Source organism: Vulpes lagopus, chromosome 5, assembly GCF_018345385.1.
Source record: "Vulpes lagopus strain Blue_001 chromosome 5, ASM1834538v1, whole genome shotgun sequence".
In the NCBI taxonomy this organism is placed as follows: Eukaryota; Metazoa; Chordata; class Mammalia; order Carnivora; family Canidae; genus Vulpes; species Vulpes lagopus.
In genome coordinates, this window is record NC_054828.1 from 99,116,035 (window position 1) to 99,138,548 (window position 22,514).

The 22,514-nt window shown below is 54.5% G+C and overlaps 1 protein-coding gene across 1 annotated transcript in view; it reads left to right on the forward strand.

Moving 5' to 3' along the window:
* The first annotated feature begins 1,129 nt into the window (after positions 1 to 1,129).
* KCNIP3 (potassium voltage-gated channel interacting protein 3) overlaps positions 1,130 to 22,514 on the forward strand; it is an 81,727-nt gene continuing 60,342 nt past the window's right edge. Inside the window, exons 1-2 of the mRNA XM_041754009.1 lie at positions 1,130 to 1,261; positions 11,850 to 12,015. Coding sequence (XP_041609943.1) covers positions 1,163 to 1,261; positions 11,850 to 12,015 — 265 coding nt within the window. The 5' untranslated portion in view covers positions 1,130 to 1,162. The remainder of the gene's footprint in view (positions 1,262 to 11,849; positions 12,016 to 22,514) is intronic.

The following is a 22,514-nucleotide window of genomic DNA, read 5'->3' on the forward strand; positions in this document are numbered from 1 at the left end:
CTCTCGTGCATGCTGCAAAGGAGGGGGGTGTCTCAGGCTCTGTTTCCATGGGAACTGCTGGCACAGGCTGGTTCCTCAGGGTGCAGAAAAGGGAAACTTGGCGGAGGTTTTGGGCACCTGGCTCCTGGGTAGTTTCCTAGGGCTAAGCAAATGGCCAGGAGTCCACCTCCTGAGGGACAGGAAGGATCCCCCTCCCAAACTCAGGGGCCTTTGCTCCTTTCCTCCACCACCACCATCCTCCAGGAGATTTGGCAAGGTCCCTTGGCCTACCTAATATTGTCCCAATCTTGGACCCAGGTGGGGACAGATGATGGGCCCTGGAGGGACAGGCTGCCTTGGGATACAAGGAGCACAGGAGGGCTGCCCACTGCACAGCCCCATGTAGGATAAAAGGGAGACAGTTGAGGGTGTGTGTGGGGGAACAGATGAATGAGCTGGAAGGAGCCCTATGTGTAACCCAAGTAATGTGGCCCTGGCGGCTTTACTCTTTCCCGTGGTGAGCCCCCATCAGTGAGGTTAGAGACCCAGAATGATACCCTAGAAAGGATGCCCCAACACCAGGGATGGCCAGAGGATGTCTGCAGGGCAGCTGGAGGGACTCCAGGAAGACCCCAGGCCTCAGTGGAGCCAGATCCCTTTTTTAGCCCATCTGGACTAAATTGGCCTGAGGTTGTCTGTAGGGGCTGCAGGGAGGGAAGGGGCTGGCCTATTCTGGAACAGCCTCAGGGGAGGCCCTCCAGGACCCCCCCCAAACACCTCGTTGGTGCTGGAGCTCTCCGCACCCCCCACTCCACCCTCCTGTGACCAAGGCAGGGGAGCAGGGAGCATGTGTTAGAGAAAGAGACAGACAGCGGGGGAGGCAGAGAGCCGCCAGCCCCGCAAGCAGGAGCAGGGGGCAGAGCCCAGCGCCAGGCAAAGGGGCTTCGCTAGGCTCAGGGGGTTGGATTAGGAACCATTTCTACCCAGAGTGGGGCAGAGAGCCCGGGAGGGAGACTGCGATCTGTCGGAGAGGGAGGGGACGGAGGGGAGGGAGGGGAGGGGAAGAGAGAGGAAGGAGGCAGAGCAGAAGGGGTGGAGCGGGGAGAAGCAGGCGGGGCGGGAGGGGTGGGCAGGGGGCGGGCGAGGAGGCGCCTGGAACAATTACGTGTGGGTCCCAGCAAACATGAGGCAGCTGCCAGCCGGCCCCGCAGTCCTGCTCTCAGCTGCGAAGAGGGGAGGCCGGCAACAGTTTCCTCCGGCGCCCAGGATGCATCGGGCGAAGGTAGGCGCCGGCCGGGCTGGGGGCTCGCCCCGGGGTGGGGACGGAGGGCTTCGGTGGCCCTGGACCAGGGAGCCTGATTGTGCTTGCTCCCTTGACCTGAAGCCCTGTTGTCCCCTGTAGGGTCACTTTTGAAAAAGTAAGTGTTGGGATGCCTAGTCTGGGGAGGCTAGAAGCCTGGGGCCCCCCTCTGGACAGGAGAGGCTTTAGGTGTCTGGGGGATAGAAGCTGGATAAGGGAGGACCTGGGGTCAAGCATGTGGCTGGTGCTGCTCTGTCAGTCCCTGGGGCAAGTGTCAGGGCAGCTGACCCTGACCCCGAGCCCCCCGGGGGCCCACAGCCCTTAGAGGTCGGGGAGGGCTGAGTGCTGGAAGGGGGGCGGTGCCTTAGGTTGAAGGCTGTGAGCAGTGAGTGCCTCTTTTAATTAATTGGATAATTAATGAACACCACTTCCTAGTGGGCACTGAGCCCCCTGAGCAAGGACACACGATGCTCATGGTTCGATGCTCATGGTTCGGGCTGTACAGGGTTAGTGGGAGGCTGGAGAGAGAAGGCAAAGGACAACGCCTGGGACGGAGTTCAAGAAATAGTAGCAGGGTGTCGGGAAGGCTGAAGAATAATAAGTGAGGAAGAGCGAGGGACAGGGAGAGAAGCCGGTTCCCAGACTACAGTTTACACTCAGAAAATCCATCCTGATGCCTTGCGAGCGCCTCACATGTTTGGGCCAGTCTTGCTTGGGAAGGAAGAGGCAGCCTCAGGCTTAGAGCTGGCTGCTCCTAACAGGACTCCGGCTGGATTGAACGAGGTGCTTGCATTTCTCTCTCATGCAAAAGTCCGGAGGGAGGCCAGAGAGGGCTGGCATGGGGGGCGGGGGGGACACAGTCAGCCAGGACTCAGGCTCCATCTGTCTCACTGGCCTCCATCCTTGAGGTTACCTTAAAGTCCAACATCGCTGCTGGAGCTCCAGCCAGCACGTGTAGGCAACAGGAAGCAGAAAGAAGGATTGGAAAAGAGCCCTCAAATAAAATCAGGGTTTTGTGAGCAAGGAAGACTAGATATTGGGCTGGCATCTTGCAGTGTCCCCCTACCTTCACCCCCGCAGAGGTGGATTCCTGCCCGCAACCCCTCAAGGACAAGGGGCCCAGAGTTAGCTTGTGGGTGGGTCCAGGCCACATTCCCCAGAGCCTGCCTGGCCTACCCCTGCCCTCTCCGAGCCACCTCCCAGGGATGCCAGGAGGATCAGCAGAGGTGATGACATGAAACCCTTTGAGCCTGGTGACAGGGCACATTGCAAGGTGCCTTCTCTCCTATTACCTCAAGTCTCCCCAGCAACCTTCAGGGCAGGAGCAGAGTGTGACTTGTTACAGGCGTACATGCTACACACTCACTGCACACTCACGCCACAGCCATCACGGGTCCTGAACATCCACAGACCTCGGTATGAGTATGCACGGTACAAGCACGCCCCGTGACTGTGCCCACCGCTGACCTGTGCTGCATGCACGTGCATCTGGCCCTTTCCTTGGCCACTGTGACTCAACACTGCCCTCTGCACCCCCTACAACTGGCTTGGGCCCCAGGGGATCTCACTGTGTCTTGAGCTTGCTGGTGGCCTTCCTGTGGCTGGCCTGGCCAGAGCCTGGAGCGGGTCCCACACTTTCTGGTGCTGGGCCAGGCAGGGGCAGTGGTCCTAAGGAAGCCACTCCTGGGTTCCTCACCAGGGGGATTGTGAAAAATAGTCTTCGACTCTAGTGGTGGCGGGGACTGCAGTTCGGAGCACAGGCTGGGAGTTGGCCTGACTCCTTTGCCCTCAGCCGCCCGTCAGTCATGGTTGGCAGCTGCCCTGAATGACACCCTGTGGGTGTTTAGTCCCGCAGCCTCTCCGTGCAGTCCCTGGCCCTTTGTGGACATCCCGGGAGAGCAGGCACTGCCGCTTCCCCTTCTACAGACACCTAGGCTCCGAGAGGGGAGCAGCTTGTGCAGCTTCAGCTCCGTGAGCTCTTAGGGGAAGGGAGCAGAGAGCAGCAGCAGGTCTCCTGTGGCAGGCACAAGCTGCTGTTCCAGGTCTTTAGAGAGTGAGGTCACACGCACTGGGAACCTCTACCTACCCGGCTTCCAGCCTTCTTGCACGGTGCATGTGGGAGGTGGGCCTGAATTTGCTCACCCATTTTCAAAGTGCTCAAAGCCCCAAATTGAGATGGGGAGTGAAGTGGCTCTGGCTGCTGCCCAGGTGGGGTCTGAGAGAAGGACAGGGCTGAGAAACAGGAGCCCCGAGGTGGCCACTTCTCCCTGCAGGACCTCTCAACAGGCCCCACACCCCTGCATTCTCTCCCTGGATCCCTGGGCAGCCCATGAGGTAGCTCTTGGTATTGTACCCACTCTACAGATGAGCACATGGATGTCTGCCCTGGATTGTAAGCTGCCAAGTGTTATGGCTGGAATTTGAATCCTGCTCCACTTACTCCAAAGCCCAGTTTCCTAGGGCTTGGTGGGAGGGCTGGGGGTTCCTGGGAGAAGGCTACAAACAGGGAGTGGCCTGCTTGTAATCTGGGGTCCCCTGGTTTGGCCATGTGACCTTGAGCCAGCCGCAGATCCCTCTCTGGGTTGTAGATCCCGAGCTGCAAAGGAAAGGGCCCCCATCTTTTTGAATTCAGGATCTCTTTTCTGATCAAAATCTTCCACAAGAGTGGGAAGTGCTCTGCTGATTCAGGCTGGCTTGGGGCCCATCTGCTCTCCCTGCCCCTCTCCAAGGCAGCTCTTGGGAACGCCTGGGAGCAGCTGTGGAGGGAGCCCTGGATGTGGCCACTGTGAGGGACCTTGTTTGCAACCTTGTTTGTTTTCAAGGCAAAGAAAGGAGGGGGAACTTGGCAAGTCTTCTTCAGCGGGTCCTCGAGACAGGTGGCAGGGAGGAGGATACAGGGGAGGAGCAGGTCACCACCGGGTGCCATTCCCCCACCCCAGCTCCCTATCCCCACCTGATGTGTCCTCTGAACAGGTGCATCTGTCAGCTGTGATCAGCCTCCGTCCTAGGATGCCACAGAGCAGCCACATCCAGGGAGACAGGAGGAGAACCAAAGGGACTTGCAGGCACCAGAGTTGGAGAGGGGGTAGCTAAGCTGAGCTTAGGCAGGACGGTCGAGAGGAGGCCTGTCCCACCTCCCAGTGCCCAGCCTCTCATCTTTGGTCTCCTACCTCAGGTCCCTGCCCAGCAGCCCCCTAACCCCACAAACATGGGCCTGGGTGGTGCTCAGCTGGGCAAAGCAGCTGCTGGTCTTCATGAACCTCATTCCAGCTCTGCCCCCTGCCCCCAGCTGCCCATCCCCACCTCCAACACATGCCTCCAGGGCAAACAAAGGGTAAACCTGCGTCCACCTGCTGCTGGTGCCATGCCTCTGTGCCCAGTGCCCCCGCTGACTCTATTTTAAGATCCTCTCTCAAGACAGACATTCTGAGTAGTGACCTTAGACAGCCAGGTTCCATCCTCGACCTCACCCAGTTGACCCTGTGAGCTTGAGCAGGGTCCATCCCCTCTCTGAGCTTCAGTCTTCCCATTTGGGCCTTAGATACACTCAGCGCCTGCACTGGGCCCTCACCTGAGGCTGGTACCTTGTGCTGATCAGTGAGGGCTGGAAGTAGAGGTGGGGGACACTACCAAAAGTGCCAGGAGGCAGGTCTCATGCCCCATTCCACATGTACACACATATGTCCACTGGCTTGTCACAGAGCCCCCATCCCCAACATTTGGTATTGGAGAGGATGGTGGCCTGCAGAGGTAACATGGCTGTACCTTGTCAGCTGTTAACCTGGCTCTGCATCAGGAGGGTCTGGGCTCAGTCCCACCTCGTTAATGCATTAGCTGTGTGTCCTTGGACAAGTTAGTTGGCTCCTCTGTGCCACAGGTCTTCTCATTTTCCTGAGGGGGAATATCAGCAACCTCCTAGATAAATGAGATCTTACACCAGCCTGCTTAGCACAGCCCAGGCATAGGGCGACAGCTCTGTAAATGGTTGGAGAGTTAATGTCACTTTTTTTCTGTTTACTGAGTAGAGCCTGGGAAGAGCACTCCAACAGGAGTATGTCATCAATGAGCATGCTGAGTCCACTCCTGGGCTGATGAGGCCCCCCTCATGGCCTAGGCAGCACGGGCCAGGTGGGGAGCTTGTGTCCTAGCCCAGGTGGCAGCCATCAGACACAAGGCAGGGATGACCCGGTCCTCCCTTTCCCTGCTCCAGCATATGTGTGCTCGTGCAGGTGTTGGCAGGGACTCAGGACAGTCTCAGCTCCCCCCTCACCAGGCTAGCTGTCTGGCCAGCAGCTGTAGGTGCCCAGGGGTAGGTGGAGAATCGAGGCTCCCCAAAGCCTCCCCACCCCAAATCCTCGGGGCCTGCACGACACGACGCCCACTGCCACTTCCTGCCATCTGTCCCAAGTGATGGAAATAGAGCAAGCAACGAGGAGTGTTTGCTGGGGGAGCCAGCCTGTGCTGTGCAGTCCCCAGGATGGCACTGGGGCAGGGGGCAGGCAGCCCCACATCTGCATGTCCGCAGCTGGCCCAGATTCTGAGGCAGTCCTCCTAGGAGGGAGACTGAGAACCTGAGATCCTCTCCTCCCACAGGCAAGGCCCAGAGAACTTCCCCTTTGGTGGGATGAGCCCTCTAAACCTAGCAACACTTTTAGATCTACTGAGGAGCTTTATAAAAATAGAGCAGCACAGGCCCCACTGAATCAAATAATGTGGCCCCCCCCCGCGGCCAGATGTGGGGGAAGCTCCCAGGTGATTCTGATGTGCAGCAGCTGAGCAGAGGGAGTTGGCTGTCTCTCTGGAAATCACTGGGCCATCGCTTGGCCTGTCCCTTTCTCTGGACAGCAGACTTTACTCAGCATCAGAGGGATGGGGAATGTTGATAATCACGCTCCTGCTGGGGCTTTGTATGTCACCTCACTTAACCTTCCCTGTGGTCCTATAAGGGCATATTATTATCCCTATTTTACAGAAGAAACAAAGGTTCAGTGTGGTTGAGTAGCCTAGCCGGGAGATGACAGTCTGGGACTCGGGTCCTCGTCTGGCCGACTTGCAGACCTCTTCCTACTGTACTTGGTGGCCTTAAATAACATTAACCTGCCTGAGATCCCCCTCCCTGGCTAAGCATGTCTTCGGAGCCAGAATCTGGTGGGTCTTGGTGGTCCTTATGCAACATTCATGCTATTTCTCATCCATACTTGTAAATATTTGGGAACAATTAGCAATCACTTTTGCATACGCATTTACTCATATGACATTCCTTCTGAGGAAGGGAGCCTGGATGTTTCTAACTAGTGTTTATCAGGACCCTCCATGGCCTCCAGCCATGTACCCCCAACCCCCAACAGGCTGCCACATGCCCACAGGTAACCCCTGCCAAGCCTTCTCTGGGCTTGACTTTGGGGGTTCTCTGGAGCCCAGCTGACAAGAACCATAGAGGCAGAAGTGGCTGCTTGAAGGTCTTGCCTCGGGACACTCTTAGTGGCTTGATCAGATGAGGCCCCACAAGATGAAGCTGTGCCCACTGGGCCTTTCAGGAGGCTGCAAGGGGTGGGGACTCATGAGGTGGGATGTCTGAGCTCAGATCCTGGTAGTTTGTTTAAAATGATCTGGCGTCTCTCTATGGTGTGGTGGAAACACTCAGCTGATGGTGTTCCTCATGCAGAGTCCAGACCTTGCTCTGGGGCAGCTGGAAGGCATGATGGGTTGTCTGCCTCCTCCGCCTCTGTGGTGACAGATGTCACAGTTACTGGGGAGACCCCTTGTCCCCCCTACCACTACCCACATCTACAGCAGATCCTAAATACCCTCATGTCTCTACGACCCACCCCACTGTCTGGGCCTGGCTCAGCACCCCTATTTCCTCCCCTGGATTTGGGCAGTCCTCAAGTTGGCCTCCCACCTCATTGTCCTCCACCCTTCCTCCACTCTCCAGTGGGCCACCTTTCTGAGACAAGTCTGACTGACACTAGCTGGGACTTGAGAGGGAGAGAAGAGTTGGGGTCAGGGTAAGCCCTGGCAGGAGGAGGCATCCCCCAAACCATCCAACTGACAGATCAGAGAACCATCTAGAAGAGTGCTAGCCAATAGAAGTGTCATGTGAGCCACAGGTGTCATGTTAAATGTTCAGGAAGGCACATTAAAGAAAGTTTTTTAAGTGAAATTATTTTTAATATATTTTATTTAACCCAATAAATATTATCATGTTGATAGGTAATCAATATAAAATGATTAATAAGCTATGTTACATTCTTTTAAGTAAGGCTTTTTAAAAAAGATTTTATTTATATTTTCATGTGAGACACAGAGACATAGCAGAGGGAGAAGCAGGCTCCCTGTGGGCAGCCCGATGTGGGATTCAATCTGAGGATCACGACCTGAGCCAAAGGCAGATCCTCAACCACTGAGCCACCCAGGTGCCCCCCAAGTAATCCAGTGTCTATTTGCATTGATGGCACATCTCAATTTGGACTACCCCCATTTCAAGTGTTCAATATCACAGGCAGCCAGAGACCACTGTCTGGGACAGCTCAGACCTGAGGGTCTCAGCATGGCTGCATCGATCGGGCCCCCCTGTCTCCAAGCTTCCTGGCTGTTGGTATTCTGCCTTCACTGACTTTGCCTTATCTACCACAATCTGTGTGATTGTTTTCTATTTTTTCTTTCACTCACATTTTAAATTTCAATAAATTCATTGAAAGGGGGATCTCTAAATCATTATTGTAAATGGAAAGGGGGGGCCATTGATGAAGGTGAAGGTAATGGGAAGGATGCCATGAAAATAAAACACCAGCATTAACCTCACCCCCACCCCATGTGGCCTGCAGAGACTCTGAGCTGAGGCCACACCCCATCCCTGTAAAAGACAAGATGGAGATAGAGGAGCAGTCAAGGCATCTACTCCCACACCTCCTGGAGTCTAACTCCTGAACCAGATGGGAGCATTTCCCAGGTGCCCAGTGGGACAGCTCCACCCCCAGGAACCCATATCCTCCAGCCAAAGCCCACCAGGACACACCTGAAGTTGGACAGTTAGATTGACTCCCCATCCACCCTGAGCGAGAGGACACACACCACGGGGGCTCCAGGCAAGCGTGGTAAGAGGGTGTGAGGAAGAACCTATTCTGGGATATGGGCTTCAGCTGGGGGATTTGAAGGACGGTCTAAGGAACCTCAATAAATTGGTGTGAGCATTAAATAAGACAGCATCTCCACACACCTAACCCAGTGCCTGGTCCACAGCAGGTACATCACCAGCTTGGTGTCCTCTCTGTCCCTCCCCTGCTCCCCACAGACCTGGACTTAGATGTGAGCTGAAACCCACCCCGATCCATCTGGCCACATAGGTGCCGCCAGTCTCAGTTCTGGGTTGTCAGGGAATGGCCCTGCCCACCTGCAGCCTCTGTCCTCCAGGGAACGCATGGGCCTCAGAGAAGGCTGCAGGTCCCTGGCAGCCCGGAATGCCCACACGTGCCAAGTGTGCCAATGGGGACTCCGTGTGACCTCGGGGCACAGATCCTCTGGCTTCATCGGTCTCTGTCATCCAACCCTGGCCACCCCGTGAGGCCCATGGAGGATGGAACATGGATGGCTCCATCCACTGTTGAAATAATGCCAGGATCAAGCAGGAGTGGGAGGAGAGGAATTCTCAATTAAATTAAGAAGAACATCAGGGGACTTTCATCTAGGCATTTGTAAATATTTCTTGAAGTTTTCCAGTGTGTGTATATATTGAATACTCTTTTTTGTTGGTATGTCGGTATTTTTTATTTGAAACTTGACTGAGATCATTGTGGAATCACGTGTGGTTGTGAGAATTAATGTAGAGAGCTCCTGGATGGAGGCTGCAGGCGGAGGGGCAGCGGAGCCAAGACGCCGGGCGAGCCTGCCTGGTGTGTGTGAAGAGCATGGGGCGGGCTGTTAGGGTCAGGGGTGCCCCGCCGACGGGGGCTTTGTAGACTGAACAGAGTCATTGGGGTTTTATTTGAAATGCAGTGAAGCCACTGGGGGTTCTTAGCAGGAGCTAAGATTTAATTCAAGCTGGAGTTTGCTCACTGATTCAGCTCCCTTCAATTCTATCACCTTTTAGAACAGAGGCGTCTTGGGGTGAAGGGGTGGATGTGTCACCTCTCAGGGCTCCCTTTTTTCTATGCCTGGGAGCTTCCAAATCAGGAGCAGGGTGCCCAGAGTGGCCACTAACATTTCCAGACAACCCAGGCGGACCCTCTCCCAGACAGACAAGGGCCAAATATTCCTGAGGATGACCTATGGTCAGGTGTCCCTCCCGCCCTCCCCCATGGTCCTCCTGGCAGTCGTCCACTGTGGGGCCTGTCTCAGCCACTGTGGGCCCTCCTATCCTCTGTGAGGACCCCTCCCCACTTCACAGAGGGAAGCCATCGTAGACCCTGCCTGGGGGCTCACGGGCTCCTGCCCCCACTACGCCCAGCCCCCTGCTTCAGGGAGGACACACATACTGGGGTTCCGTGGTCCGGGAGAGTATTGGACATTCACAGACTGTTACTCTGACATGGTTAGGGGCCTGGGGAACCCCTCAGCCTCCGGGGCCTGGCCCCAGGAAGGCTACGCGGTACAGCCTGCGGCTGGCACCACCTGAACTTTGGAACCAGGAGACCACAAGTACAGAGAGGCCCTGGCGTGCCCCCAAACTTCTCCTGGAGTTCGTATCTTTAAAGTGGGAGTGGTGGGGCCTACCTTGTGGGATTGTCATGATGATGAGACCTCATTGAGGCCCAGAATAAAAGGCGCAGCTGGAGCCCTCTGCCCTGCCAGTGGGTCTTCCCAACCTTTCCTGGAGGCCCCCATCCGGGTCTCTCCCCCATTAGTTGGGCCTGGTCTGCACGACAATCCTCATGATGAGCCACGGGCTCCACGAGGACGGCCCCTGCCAGCCAGCACCGCCAGCATTGTCCTAGGAGAGACAGGGCTCCAAATGACAGCTCCTGGTCCCAATAGAGGCTCTGAGGCCCTCTGCAGTTTTTCCTTCTAACATTTTCCGCTAAGCCCAGCTGCAGAGCCTACGGCAAAGAACTGATGAAGTAATGGAGCACCAGCTGCCCATCTTCCCCTTACCCCCTTCCTGGACAGAAATAAAGGCTTTATTCATTGAAGCCATTTCTCTCCTGAATAGGATCATTAATAATGGAGAAGGTGCCTCTCTGACACAGCCAGGGCAGGACCTATGTGTATGTGTGCGCGTGCTAATATGTGTGTGCATGTGTGTACAGGGGGCGTCCCTCAGCCTCTCTGGTACCCTGAGACCCCGGGCCACCCCTGCTCACCCTCTCTTTCTGCCCCACCAGGCTAGTGTGTGCTTGCCCTCGCTGCAGCTCCAGGCACCGCTGAACCCGCCCATTGCCAGGGCAAGTCTCAAAGAAGAGAAGGAATGTGGAGGGTGTTGCTGAGCATGTATGTCTGGGGGGTGGGTTGGAGGCTGACAGCTATAGAGGCAGCACTTGCAACAGAGAAGGCCCCAGAAATCAGGCTAAGGGGTGTGGATGTCACCCTGTCTAGGCAGCCACTTCACCAAAAGCTGACCGAGAGGCAGACTGTCCAGCTCTAAACATGACTGGGCCCATGGAGCCATGAGCCAACCCAGCATCTGGAGTTTTCTCCTGCCTAACAGGAGTCTGTGGGTTGCAGCAGACCAGTTTCCCTCAGTTCAGGGGACATTGGAGGGATTTTCTTCTTCCCCATGTTCAGGAAAGCCATACTGAAAACATGAGAGAGACTTGACGTCCAGATGCTTGCTTTCCTGGCTCCTCTTGCAGCCAGGGAGGAGGCATATGACCTGTGCTGGGACTGCAGATTCCTCTACTCTTAACCTTGAACCTAGAGCTAGGGACTCAACTGAGAAGACCCCCAGAGCAGCCTCCAGGTCCTAGGGGCAACAGGGCCATGAGACCAGTGGGGGTCCCAGGCCCAGAGCCCCCAGGATGGAAGCATGAGCAGCAGGGGCCAGGGTGCTCAGCTGCGGCAGATGAGCTCTCGCTGCCCTCTTTTGGGGGGGTGACTGTGGCTGAGGGCTGGCTGTCCCTCTGCTTGCTCTTTGCTGTGGTTCGTCTTCCAAGCCTGGCTCTGTGTGTTTTCTGGGGAGACTGTGGCTGGCCCGGGCCCTCCTCTGCTGCCAATTCCTTTCCCGTTGTCATCAGCCTGGGTCAGTCTCTGCTTGAGCCTGAGAGCTGACCAATGCAGGGGCTGGGTTTGGGGCCCTGGCTCTGCAGAACTTGCCCAACTGCACGTCTGTATTTTTGCTTTGGGGAGCCACATACTTTTCAGGACTCTACTAAGGTAGCACATGTGAAACTCTACAACCCTGGAAAGATATCACCAACTTGCCACCTTGGTGGTCATTGTCCCAGCCAACCAACCCAACCGCTCAGAACTGGTGCCCATGCAGGGGTGCTTCCTCCTACAGCTGGAACGCAGGCCACATGTCATGGGTCAAGTGAATCTGGGGGAATGGAGGACAATTTTGCCCAGGAGACTGGGGCCTGCCTGGAGGTCCTCGCTGAGCAAGGGCTCAGGGCTACTCTACCTGTTTCTGCTGCAGGAAGCGATGAAGGTGTCAGATGGCAGCCTCCTGGGGGACCCCGGGCGCACACCGCTAAGCAAGAAGGAGGGCGTCAAGTGGCAGAGGCCCCGGCTCACCCGCCAGGCCCTGATGCGGTGCTGTCTGGTCAAGTGGATCCTGTCCAGTGCAGCCCCACAGGGCTCAGGTAGGGGCTGGGGCGGGCTGGGATGAGGGCAGGGGTGGGGGTGGGGTGTCTTTTTGGAGCTCTCTTCTATCTGAGTCCTCAGAGGCCACCCTGGGACCCCAGCCCAGGCCATGCCATCTCCATCTTTGTTGGGAGATAATGTTTTCATTCATTCATGCTTTTCCCCATTAATCCAAGCAAGGCACTGAGCTCAAAGCAGGCCCTGTGGAGGGTGGGGACAGAGGATTGGGCCTGTGCTGGGGTGTCCCACCTGGGTTGCTGGGAGGCTAGAGCCAGGCATCAGAGTCTGACAGGCCCGGCTTGCTCTTGCCTAACTTTTGGCGGGTAACCTGGGCAGCTCCTGCCTCCTTCCGAAGTCCTCTGTAAAAAGGATGAGCAGCAATGTGTGCAGAGGCCCAGTGAGGAGGAAACGTCGGTCCTAGTCCCTCTTGGGTCCTGCCCAGGGCACCCCAGCGGCTGTGCTGGCTCTTCACCTCGGGCAGCACTGCGGATGTTCCTGAGGGGCTCAGGCAATGGCTCTCTGTGCTTGCCCTTGGTGCTATTTATTTGCCAAGTGTGACAGAGCAAGGGATGCACAGATGGCCTCATGCAGCCCCTGTTCTCTCACACATACACACGCCACAGTCACACCTGTGCACGCCTACCGACACACCTGTGCCTCCACCACACAGCCATGCGCACACCCACCCACCACACACACACAGGCACATGCACTGCTCACACCCACGTGCATACACCCACATACATGTGATCTCATACACAAGGTGCGCAGGAGAGTCTTAAAGGAAAAAGGCAGCTGTGAGCCCTGACAGCCTGTCCTGTTTGTTGTCTCAGACACTCTCTGTAGGATTTCCAGGGAGCCTCAGGCCTCTGATGGGAAAATGGGCATAAACCAGGGCCCCAGGCTCCCAGGCTGGATGCGGGAAGAGAGAAGGGAAAGGCCGGAGGGGCCCACAGTGGGCCAGGGACTGGCTGCCACTTCCAAGACTCCTGTCCTTTATGTACAACCGCACTTTGGGATGCTCCCAGCCCCTCCTGGCCATTCCAGCACCCCCTTCTGCTGTGTCCCAGAGTCCCTGTCACTCTGTGTTTTCAGCCGACCTTTGCTCCAGACTCCTAACCCTTCAACCCTTTACTTCCATTCTGTTCTGTGCTGAGGCCTTTCACAGAAGCACTAGTGCATATGAATATGTATGTGGGGTCCGGGCGCTCCCCAGCTCCCTGGGGTTATGATGGGGGACTAGATTTTGCCTGTGGTGGAAATGTGAAGTCACTAAAAGTTCACACAAACAGCTCACCTGGGAAGCTCACACCTTTACAGTGCTGTTAGTTCTGCAGCAAGGTCAAACAACTCCATTTGCTCTCAGACAGAAACCCAAGAGCAGAGGTGGGCCATGGCCCTGTGGCCCTGTGGTGTGGCCAGCTGTGTGCGCGAAGGGGCCGAGTCTGTTCCAACTGACACAGCTTGTGCTACTCGAGTCTTGAATACCCCGCGGGTCTTGCCCCCCAGGCAGTTTTTTTTTAAGCGTCTCCACATCCAATGTGGGGCTTGAACTGACCCCAAGATCAAGAGTCACGAGTTATATTGAGTGAGCCAGCCAGGCGCCCCCTCCAGGTTTTTCTTTGCAACAGCGCAAGACCATCACCTCAGTGTTCCGCACCGTCTCTTCCTGATCCTCTCCACTCCGCACCCCTGCCTGACCCCCATGCTTCTTCCCTGCTGAGCCCTGTCTCCAACTTCCAACTCTGTAGGCTGGAGTATGATTGGGGCTGGAGTATGATTGGGGCTGGAGTATGATGTGCCACCTCCTAGCTGGGGCTTTTTGCACCCCCAGGTGTGGGTGGACATGGAGGAAAGCAAGCTGGGGGGTGGGTGTGGTATGTTCAAGGTCACAAGAAGACCTTGCATATACCCCACCTTTAGCTCAGGGCAATTCCCGGAGGCCAGGAACCTGTGCTGAACTGTCAGGGTGTGTTTGCTGGACTGGTCACAGCCCAGAGCATTGGGTGCCAGAGTGGGGGTGGGCAGAGCAGGGCCCAGGACGCCATCCACAGTTTGGGCCCAGCCAGGTGCATTGCCCTGCATGGACATGTTCCCCAGACACTGTGCCAGGCACTAGGAGGCCACGTGAAGCATGGGAAAACCAGATCCTATTTCATTGTATGAGGTAGGCACTCATTACTAGTCAACTGAAGCTCAGGGAGGTCACGTGAGTCAGCATGTCACAAGTGTCAGGGGCTGAGCAAGGGCTCTGACCTGGAACATCTTCCATATGCTCCAGGCAGGGCAACCCCTACCCCCCATGTGTGTCTTCCATGTCTTTTCTCTTGGGGAAACCTCTAGCATCTCTGGAGGCAGCAGCCACGTCACAGAATAAGGAGCCAAGACCCCAGGGCCACCCTTGTCTCCATGAGGTATGGCTCCTTGTATGCCCCTCAGGGGTGGCACTGCTGGTGTAGTCACACCGAGGGCTTTGTGTGCATGTGAAATGCTAAACTGTGCACAGATGAGGTGCTTCTGCTCCTTTAGAAGGCTCTGGGTGCAGAGAACAATCGGTGCCATTCAGTGTCGCTCTGTCCTTGAGCTCAGCGAGGCCCGGCCATGGTGTCCTGAGCAGTGGGTGCTTGTGGAAGGCAGGCATAAGGCCAACACCCTACACCCTTGTTGTCAGGGGTTTTTCCATTCAGAAGAAGCAGGTCAGAGAGACAGATTTCTGGGACAGCTTGGAGGAAGAAGCCAAGGCCCAGTAAAGCATACAGATGTCCCCGAGGTTCAGGCGACCTTGTCAGGTGGGGCCCGGGAATCAAGAAGCCAATGGCTGCACCAGCTGCTGCTATGCCTGGCAGTCCCTTCCGGGCTGCGAAGGCCCCACATGGTGTTGGGAGCTGGTCTGCAGCAGTGGCCTCTGAGATGGGCCTGGGAGCCAGGGAGTACAGGGCAGGCAGCATGACGGAGGAGCACCCATCCTAGGCGGAAAAGTGTGTCCCTCAACAACATTGGGGAGCCCATTCTTAGTGACCCAGAGGCTGGGACTCTGACCCACTCTGCGTTGTTTCTCTAGCATCTAAAATTCCTTTCTGTCAGGATACCAGAACATCTCTCTGGGAGCATGGCTACGCCATTAACTGGATAGACCGGCTTCTCAGGTCTGGCTCCCCGTGAAGACAGCAGGACTGGGTTTCTTCAACTATAAAACTATCACAGAATAACCTGGGGTCTTGGCAGCAGACCACTGAATCCAGGCTGGCTGGTTTAATCAGAGAGGTATTTACTCTAGACTGTTGGGAAGTTCACAGCAATTCTGGGGGACCAGAGAAGGAAGCCTGGGCCCTGCCTGCCACCCCAGGAAGTGCCCCCACTTCCCTAGCTGTTCTGGTGGGAACACTGGAGCAGCAGCCACAGGCTCCCATGTGTTATGTGCAACTGTCCTTACACAAACAAATTCCTGCCCCCCTCCCCCAAGGCAGAGACCCAAATTTTCATCCACCACCGCATTCATCTCTGGGTAACTCACTTCTCTTGGGATTCCATAAAGCCCATGGTAAGATCATAAAGCCACTGGCACCCTGATTTTAAAAAGTGGTAGTAGAAAGGTATGAGGGCAAAATGTAAATTAACTTGTCTATAATCTGTAAGGATATATAAATATACACTGACAGAATTTTAACATATTTGAAGCACCAAGATATGTGTCACATTGTGTTTCAAACTGAGATGCCAGATCAGATGCAAAGTTTCAAGGATTTATCTGAAAACTGGCCACGTGGCCTTTGAAGCTTTTACCCTTATCAAAAGTTTAGAAAGTTGGATAGTTGGAGTTGCCAGGTGCGGGGAGATGATTAGTGAAGAGGATTTCTCTGGAGAGAGTGTACTGGGTCCAAACTCTGAAGTTGAGAGAGCGATGTTTTGTCACCTAACAAAATACCCCCAAATACCACCATTTTGTTTTCTCTCATGTCTATGGATGAGGAATTTAGGCAGGCTTCCCAGGATGGTTCTCCCACTCCACATGGCATTGACTATGATTATTCACTTGCTTTTGTTTAGTTGGTGGCTGGGCTGGGCCAAGACCGTTCCACACATGTGCCTGTGTCTCTCCACAGAGCTTCTTGGACTTGATCACCACATAGCCGTCCCCAGTATAAGGGGGCTGGCTTCCAAGAGGGGTGTTCCAGTAAGAAAAGGCAAAAGGGCTCTTGAGGCCTAGGATCCAGAACTCACATAGTATCATTTCCACTGAATGTTATTGGTCACAACAAGCCCTAAGCATAGCCCAGATTTGAGGGGAATAGAAATAGACTACCTTTCCATGGAGTTGTGGTAGGAAATTTGTGACTGTCTATAAGGCCTCAGAAGGGTCCTTGGTGGAGTGATCCAAACTTTCATTCCCCCGGGATCTGAGTTCTTGGTCATCCTGCCTGTAACATCCCACTAACATTTATCTCTGTATTCGGCAAAATTAATAAATTCCCTGGGGAAGTCAGTAAATTTGGGACATATCACTCCCCTCCCCCACCTCATGTAGCTGCAACCTTCTCCCCTGGATCCTCAGGCTCATTCAAACCAACACCCACTATATCAATTCGGCTAAGTGGTATGAGGAGCCCAAAATGGCCAGGTGGCAGCCTCAGTCTCCAGCCTAGAAGCTGCTTCCCTTAAGGAAGAATCCGTGATTTGGGATCTAAAACCTCTAATCTGGAGCCCAGAGTATTAGATATGGGAAGCAAAAATGGAGGAGGGGGTTGTTGAGGGCTGCTATGAGGGCTGACTGTCATCCTCTTGGTTTCTGGATCCATCATTCTGCTAGAGAAGCAGCATATTCAGTAGCACATCCCAGCACCTGAGAGGACAGCATCTGAATAACCTCATGGCTGGTGCTCAGACCAGGTCTACAGTAGGCTCTTCCACTGCTCAGTAAGGCCAGCTGCTTCTGGCTGTGGGGAATAGGATAAGGTCAGTGGGTCTTGCAAACACTGGCCTTTGGCCATACTTCTTTGTTATCACATGAGTCTCTTGGTTGGTAGCAATTGTGTGTGGGACACTGTGATGGGTGATGGTGTTGGCAGAAGCAGGGCAGGCAGGGATGAAGGTTCATATGCAGAATGAATGTCAGTTCCAGAGAGGATAAGTGGTGGTCCTGCCAGGAAGAAAGGGTACAGTGTAGCTGACCTGCCAACTGGCGGCTGGCTTGTCACCCTGCTGGCAGGTTGGGTACTCAACAACAGCTGTAGCCACATCAGCCTGGTGAGAAGTTCTTTTACTGAACCCCTAAGTAATCTTAGATCATATGACACTTTGTTGGTGAGCAGTGCCAGGCAGCAAGGAATACAGGCTGCCAGGCCATCTTGTCTACCTGGCTACTGAGCTCTTTCTCAGGCCTGGTGCCCTTTGGACAGCAATTACCATGTTTCCTCTTTCCTTTCCTCCACCACCCTGACTCCTGAACAAATGTTTCTCACAGCTGTCCATGAGTGAGCATAAATCCTACCCCAGACCTTCTCTTCTTCCAGGAAATGTGGGCAAGCATATGTATTCAACACTCTGCCCATCAGGAAGATTCCCCTTCTCCATCATCCTTCCCTGCTGAGTGGGCCACCATGTCAACCTACTGTTGGTGCCAGCATTTCTTGTAGCTCCGTCTATAAATTACATATAAATGCTTTTCTCTTCATTTTAAAAAAATATTTTATTTATTCATGAGAGACACAGAGAGAGAGAGAGAGAGAGAGAGAGAGAGAGAGGCAGAGACACAGGCAGAGGGAGAAGCAGGCTCCATGCAGGGAGCCTGATGTGGGACTCGATCCCGGGTCTCCAGGATCAGGCCCTGGGCTGAAGGCAGCGCTAAACTGCTGAGCCACCGGGGCTTCCCTGCTTTTCTCTTCAGATGGTCTTAGGGGCTCCCCATGAGGTCACAGATACGGGTTGAGAGGAAGCTGGCAGTGCAGCAAGTTCCATGGGGGCCTGAGTCACTTGCTATACACTTACCTGAGCCCTTCAGACCCTCTGCTCCTATGCTCAGACATTGCATCTGCACATGATGATGGAGTGCTGCACACACATGTATAGGCCTTTAGAGCTGGGGGAGAGGTTGATACTCAGTGCCTGATGGGCAGCTGAGGTCCATGCTACCTGGTGTCCCTCAGACATTCCATCTCCATGAGAACCAATAGTGAGCTGCTAGCTCCATGTCAAAAGAAAATCTTTGCTAAAGAAAGCATGGTTTTACTCAAAACCTAGGGAGACCATGGAGTGTTCCTACTGGGAACTGTCATTGGCCCTGCAGAGCATGCTACCTTGCCTTAAATGCAGGGTAGGCTACTGAATGTGCAGGGTTATCAGGCCCAAGGGGGCAGAGCTGCTTTTTTTGTTTTTTTTTTTTAGAGATTTTATTTACTTATTCATGAGAAACACACACAGAGAGAGAGAGAGGCAGAAACATAGGCAGAGGGAGAAGCAGGCTCCCTACAGGGAACCCAATGGAGGACTCGATCCCAGATCCCAGGATCACACCCTGAGCCTAAAGCAGATGCTCAACCACTGAGCCACCCAGGCATCCCAGGGGCAGAGCTGCCTGTATGCAGCCTGACCTGCTGCACAGCCTCGTCTGCTCCCAGTAAAGCAAACAGTCTGGAGCAGCGTGCTTCATGGTGGTACACAGGAAGGCCATCCCACACTGCACTTCCTTTTACCAGCTGGGAGTGCAAGGTGCAAGAGTTTGTCTTTCACTTTGGAGGGAATATTTTGACTTGGCTGCACTTGCATATAACAGAAACCCCAAATAACAGTGGCTTAATTTAGACAGAAATATGAGAAATCTGGGTTAAGCAGTGGCTGGCACTAGTTTAGCAGCTTGGGAATGTCAGAATCAAGGTTTTTTTGGGGGTATTTTTGTCCTTTTCCTCACAGCCCCAAAGTAGTTGCTTTGGCTCCAGCCATAATGGCTTCATCCTAGGCAAGGGGAAGGAGAAACTGGGTGGAAGGAGGAAATGGTAGTGCCTATATCAGGAAAGCACACTCTCAGGGAAATCTCTGGAAGATTTATGCCTGCATATCACTGGCCAGAACTGAGCCACCTTGACTGAAAGGAAGTGGGGGAATGTTGGTTTTTAAAACTGGGCACATTTCCACCTCCAATAGAATCTGAATTCTGTAGGTAAAAAAGAGAAGGAGAACGAGTACTGACATGGCATTCTCGGCCACACATACCTTGTGAGGTTGTTTTGATGACCTAATGCACTGGTGGCCAGAAGGATCTGAGCAAACTGCCTGGTACATATTAGGTGCCCAGCAAGTGTGGGGCTGAGGGGGAGGGACAGCAGTTTCTGCCCGGTCATATATTTGTTTTCCTCTACCCTTCTCGTCAGAGGGACCCCTTCCCATGTCCCCATTCTCCACTCTAGGACATCAACAGCACTGTAGTCTGGTGTCAGTGAGCAGAGACCAGAGGTCAAGAAATAGCCAAAGTCAGGGCCTCACCCACCCCCCCAGCTCTGCCCAGGGCCCCCTGACCCCTGAGCTTCCCAGGCAGAAGCCTGGATGGGAGCAGGCTGCTCCCTTTCTGGCTGCAGAGAAGCCCTGGGACATGGGTGAGGCCCCTTGCAGTGAGATCACACTCTCACCCAAATATCACACCAGTGGCACCTCCTCCACTGGTGCTGAGAGCTCAGAAGCAATGCCCAACCCCACCCTCACCCCCTTCCCAGCCCAAGAAGCTGCAGGAGCCCTTCTGTCTCCAGGAAGAGTGAACTCTGGGGTCCTGGGAAGCCAGAGCCAGGCACAAGGTGAAGGGGCTGGCCTGAGGATAGGAGTAGAGGCTGCTACAGGAGGTGCTGGTCAGGCCCTGGGGGCTCTGCGCTGAGGGCTGAGGGGCAGGTGGTCCTGGGGAAGGCTGAGGGAGCAGGAGGCAGAAACAGAGGACAGAGAAGGGAAGGGAAGTCCAGAGAGGCCAAGACACTGAGGGTCAGGTTGAGACCAAGACAGTGGGGAGAGAGCATTCTAAAGGAAGGCTCTGAATGTCAGGTTGGAGAGAGGCAGGCAGAGAACAGAGCAGGCTGGGGGTGGCCTGCACTGTGGCTGGTCACACAGAGCTGAGGGCAGGAGCTGGGGCCCCCAGGATGGGGCCAGGCCCAGGAGTGGTGGGGCGCCGGGAGACCCCAGGCCCAGCCCGGGGGCCTGCTCTGAGGCTTCAGGAGTGCCACCATGGCTGCAAGAAACACCTGGGAGACATCGTCAGCTTCTTCTTCCGCTTCATCTCTGGGAACCTGGCTCGAGGTGAGGGCTGCTTTGATAGGACCAGTTAAGGGAGCAAAAAGAAGCAGGTTTGGGACTCAGGACCAATGTGCCTGCCTCGAGTGGGGCAGGGGCAATCAGAGGGGGCAGTGGCCCTGAGAGCAGAGCTGGAAGGAACCCCCTGGCTCGGGGAGCCCTGCCCTCTGACCTGCAGGCCGTGAGTCCCAAGCCAGGGCTCCTGTACTCTTCGGGCCTGGGGAGGGAAAGGAGGTGGGAGGGGGTTTCCTTCTCCAGGTGCACAGACTCAGGCTCAGCCTGGCTGGGAGGGAGCAGGAGGCTTTGGGGCCAGCCCACCTGCCTTGCACACACTGATCCCCTCACCCTGGCCTCTCCCCTCTTTCCTCCCCTCCCCAGAGCCCTCTCCTGCTCCACCAAAGAGATGTGTGACTTCTGCAGTGAGGAGTGAGGGAAGTGCTTGATCAGTGACCACCATATTTTAAAATCTATAAAACCAACCAACCTGGAATTTTTGGCAGGGATACAATGGGGCCTCCAGGCTCAGGACTGGGGAGGAGCCCTGTGTGGGAGTGACAGGTGCCACTTCTCCTCTGCCTCCTCTGCCCCTCATCAGGATGAGTGCTCAAGGGCTAAGCAGGACAAAGACCCAGGATCAGCCATGGGGACCAGAAGGCAGGCACAGGGAGAGGGGCTCCTGTGCTTCGGGACTTGGTGTTTTCTTGGCCAGGTGTGCTGGGGAAGGTGGTGTTGGGAGCTCCAGACACTGAAAGGGGAAACCTCAACAGCTCCAGGCTTCTGGGTCCTTTTGTCTTATCCTGTTATTGGAGGGATATGAAGGAAATTAGGCTAAAGTAATTGCATGATTCTCTAAAGAGATATCAAATGAAATCCCTAACACATAAACATGAGTCAGTGTAGACATGTGATATATTGGCTTTCTAGCCAAAGATGAAAAAAAAAAAGTACTTTCTGCTGCCCAAAGATGTTCAGAGACACCGAGGGACAATGTGCCAATACTGAGTGGGGCTGGACAAACGCTTGACCTTTTGTCCCCTCTCTGGAGGGTAGGGGCATTGTCCCTTGCTCTTCCTCCCTGCCCTGCCCTGAGCATCTGGCACAAAGCCTGGAACATGAAATCCTTGTCAAATTAATGAATAATATTTTAAGAAGAATAAAAGCACAAAATTTAGCATATAATCAAACATCAGTCATCTCAAAATTGATCAAATAGTAATGGTTTTAAATACTCAAAAGCTGGGATACCTGGGTGGCTCAGTGGTTGAGCATCTGCCTTTGGCTCAGGGTCCTAGGATCGAGTCCCACATCAGGCTCCCCACAGGGAGCCTGCTTCTCCCTCTGCCTATGTCTCTGTCTCTCTCTGTGTGTCTCTCATGAATAAATGAAATCTTAAAAAATAAATACTCAAAAGCTATAATAGATCTTTAGGAATAAGAAGACACGATTCTGATCTAATGAGGTTTGCAGAGGGAGATCAGATGGAGGTCTGAGTCTGAAGCAGGGGTGGCAACCTCACAGGCCTCTAATGGGGGACTCAGGCCAATGTTGCTGCAGGAAGTCGGAGCCCAGTCACAGCCAGCTTTTCAAAAGCAACAGAAGATCTGTCTCTGCTGGGGTTGCCCCTTAGCCCCTCCTCCCAGCTGCTGACCTTCCCCACCCCAGGCAGTCACTGTGGGGGACGATGGAACTTTGCAGATGGTAGGCTACTTCTCTGGGAGTGGAGACCCCTGAGGGTCAGGCTTAGTGGGAGAGGGATGTGCCTGGAGTTACCAAGTCTCTGGCCAGGACCTCACTAGTTACTTCTGCTGGTTGGTCCTGCTTGTTCCTGCTGGTTGGTGATCTTGAGCACCTCTCCTGCCATGGCAGCCTGGGCTCTTCACCTGTCCTAGGGGGATATGTGTCACAGTACCTGCTATACAGGGATGCTAGGAGAGTCAGCAAGACCCCTTGCTTACTGGGTTTCAGTGAATGGGAGTCTTTATTACCCAATAGCTTCATGTACCTTTTTCAAACCTTTTTACATGCTTGATCCTCTTGCAGGCTCATGGAGGCTTTTTCTCACTCCCTTTGTGTGTCTCTCTGTCTCAGTCTGTCTTGAAAGGAGGAAAGAGGCTACAGGTCAGTGTCACCTAAGAGTATAATCTGCCTCCCTAGGCTTCAGGCTCCTCATCTGACCAAAAAAAAAAAAAAAGAAAAGAAAAGAAAAGAAAAGAAAAGACACAAAGACTTGAGC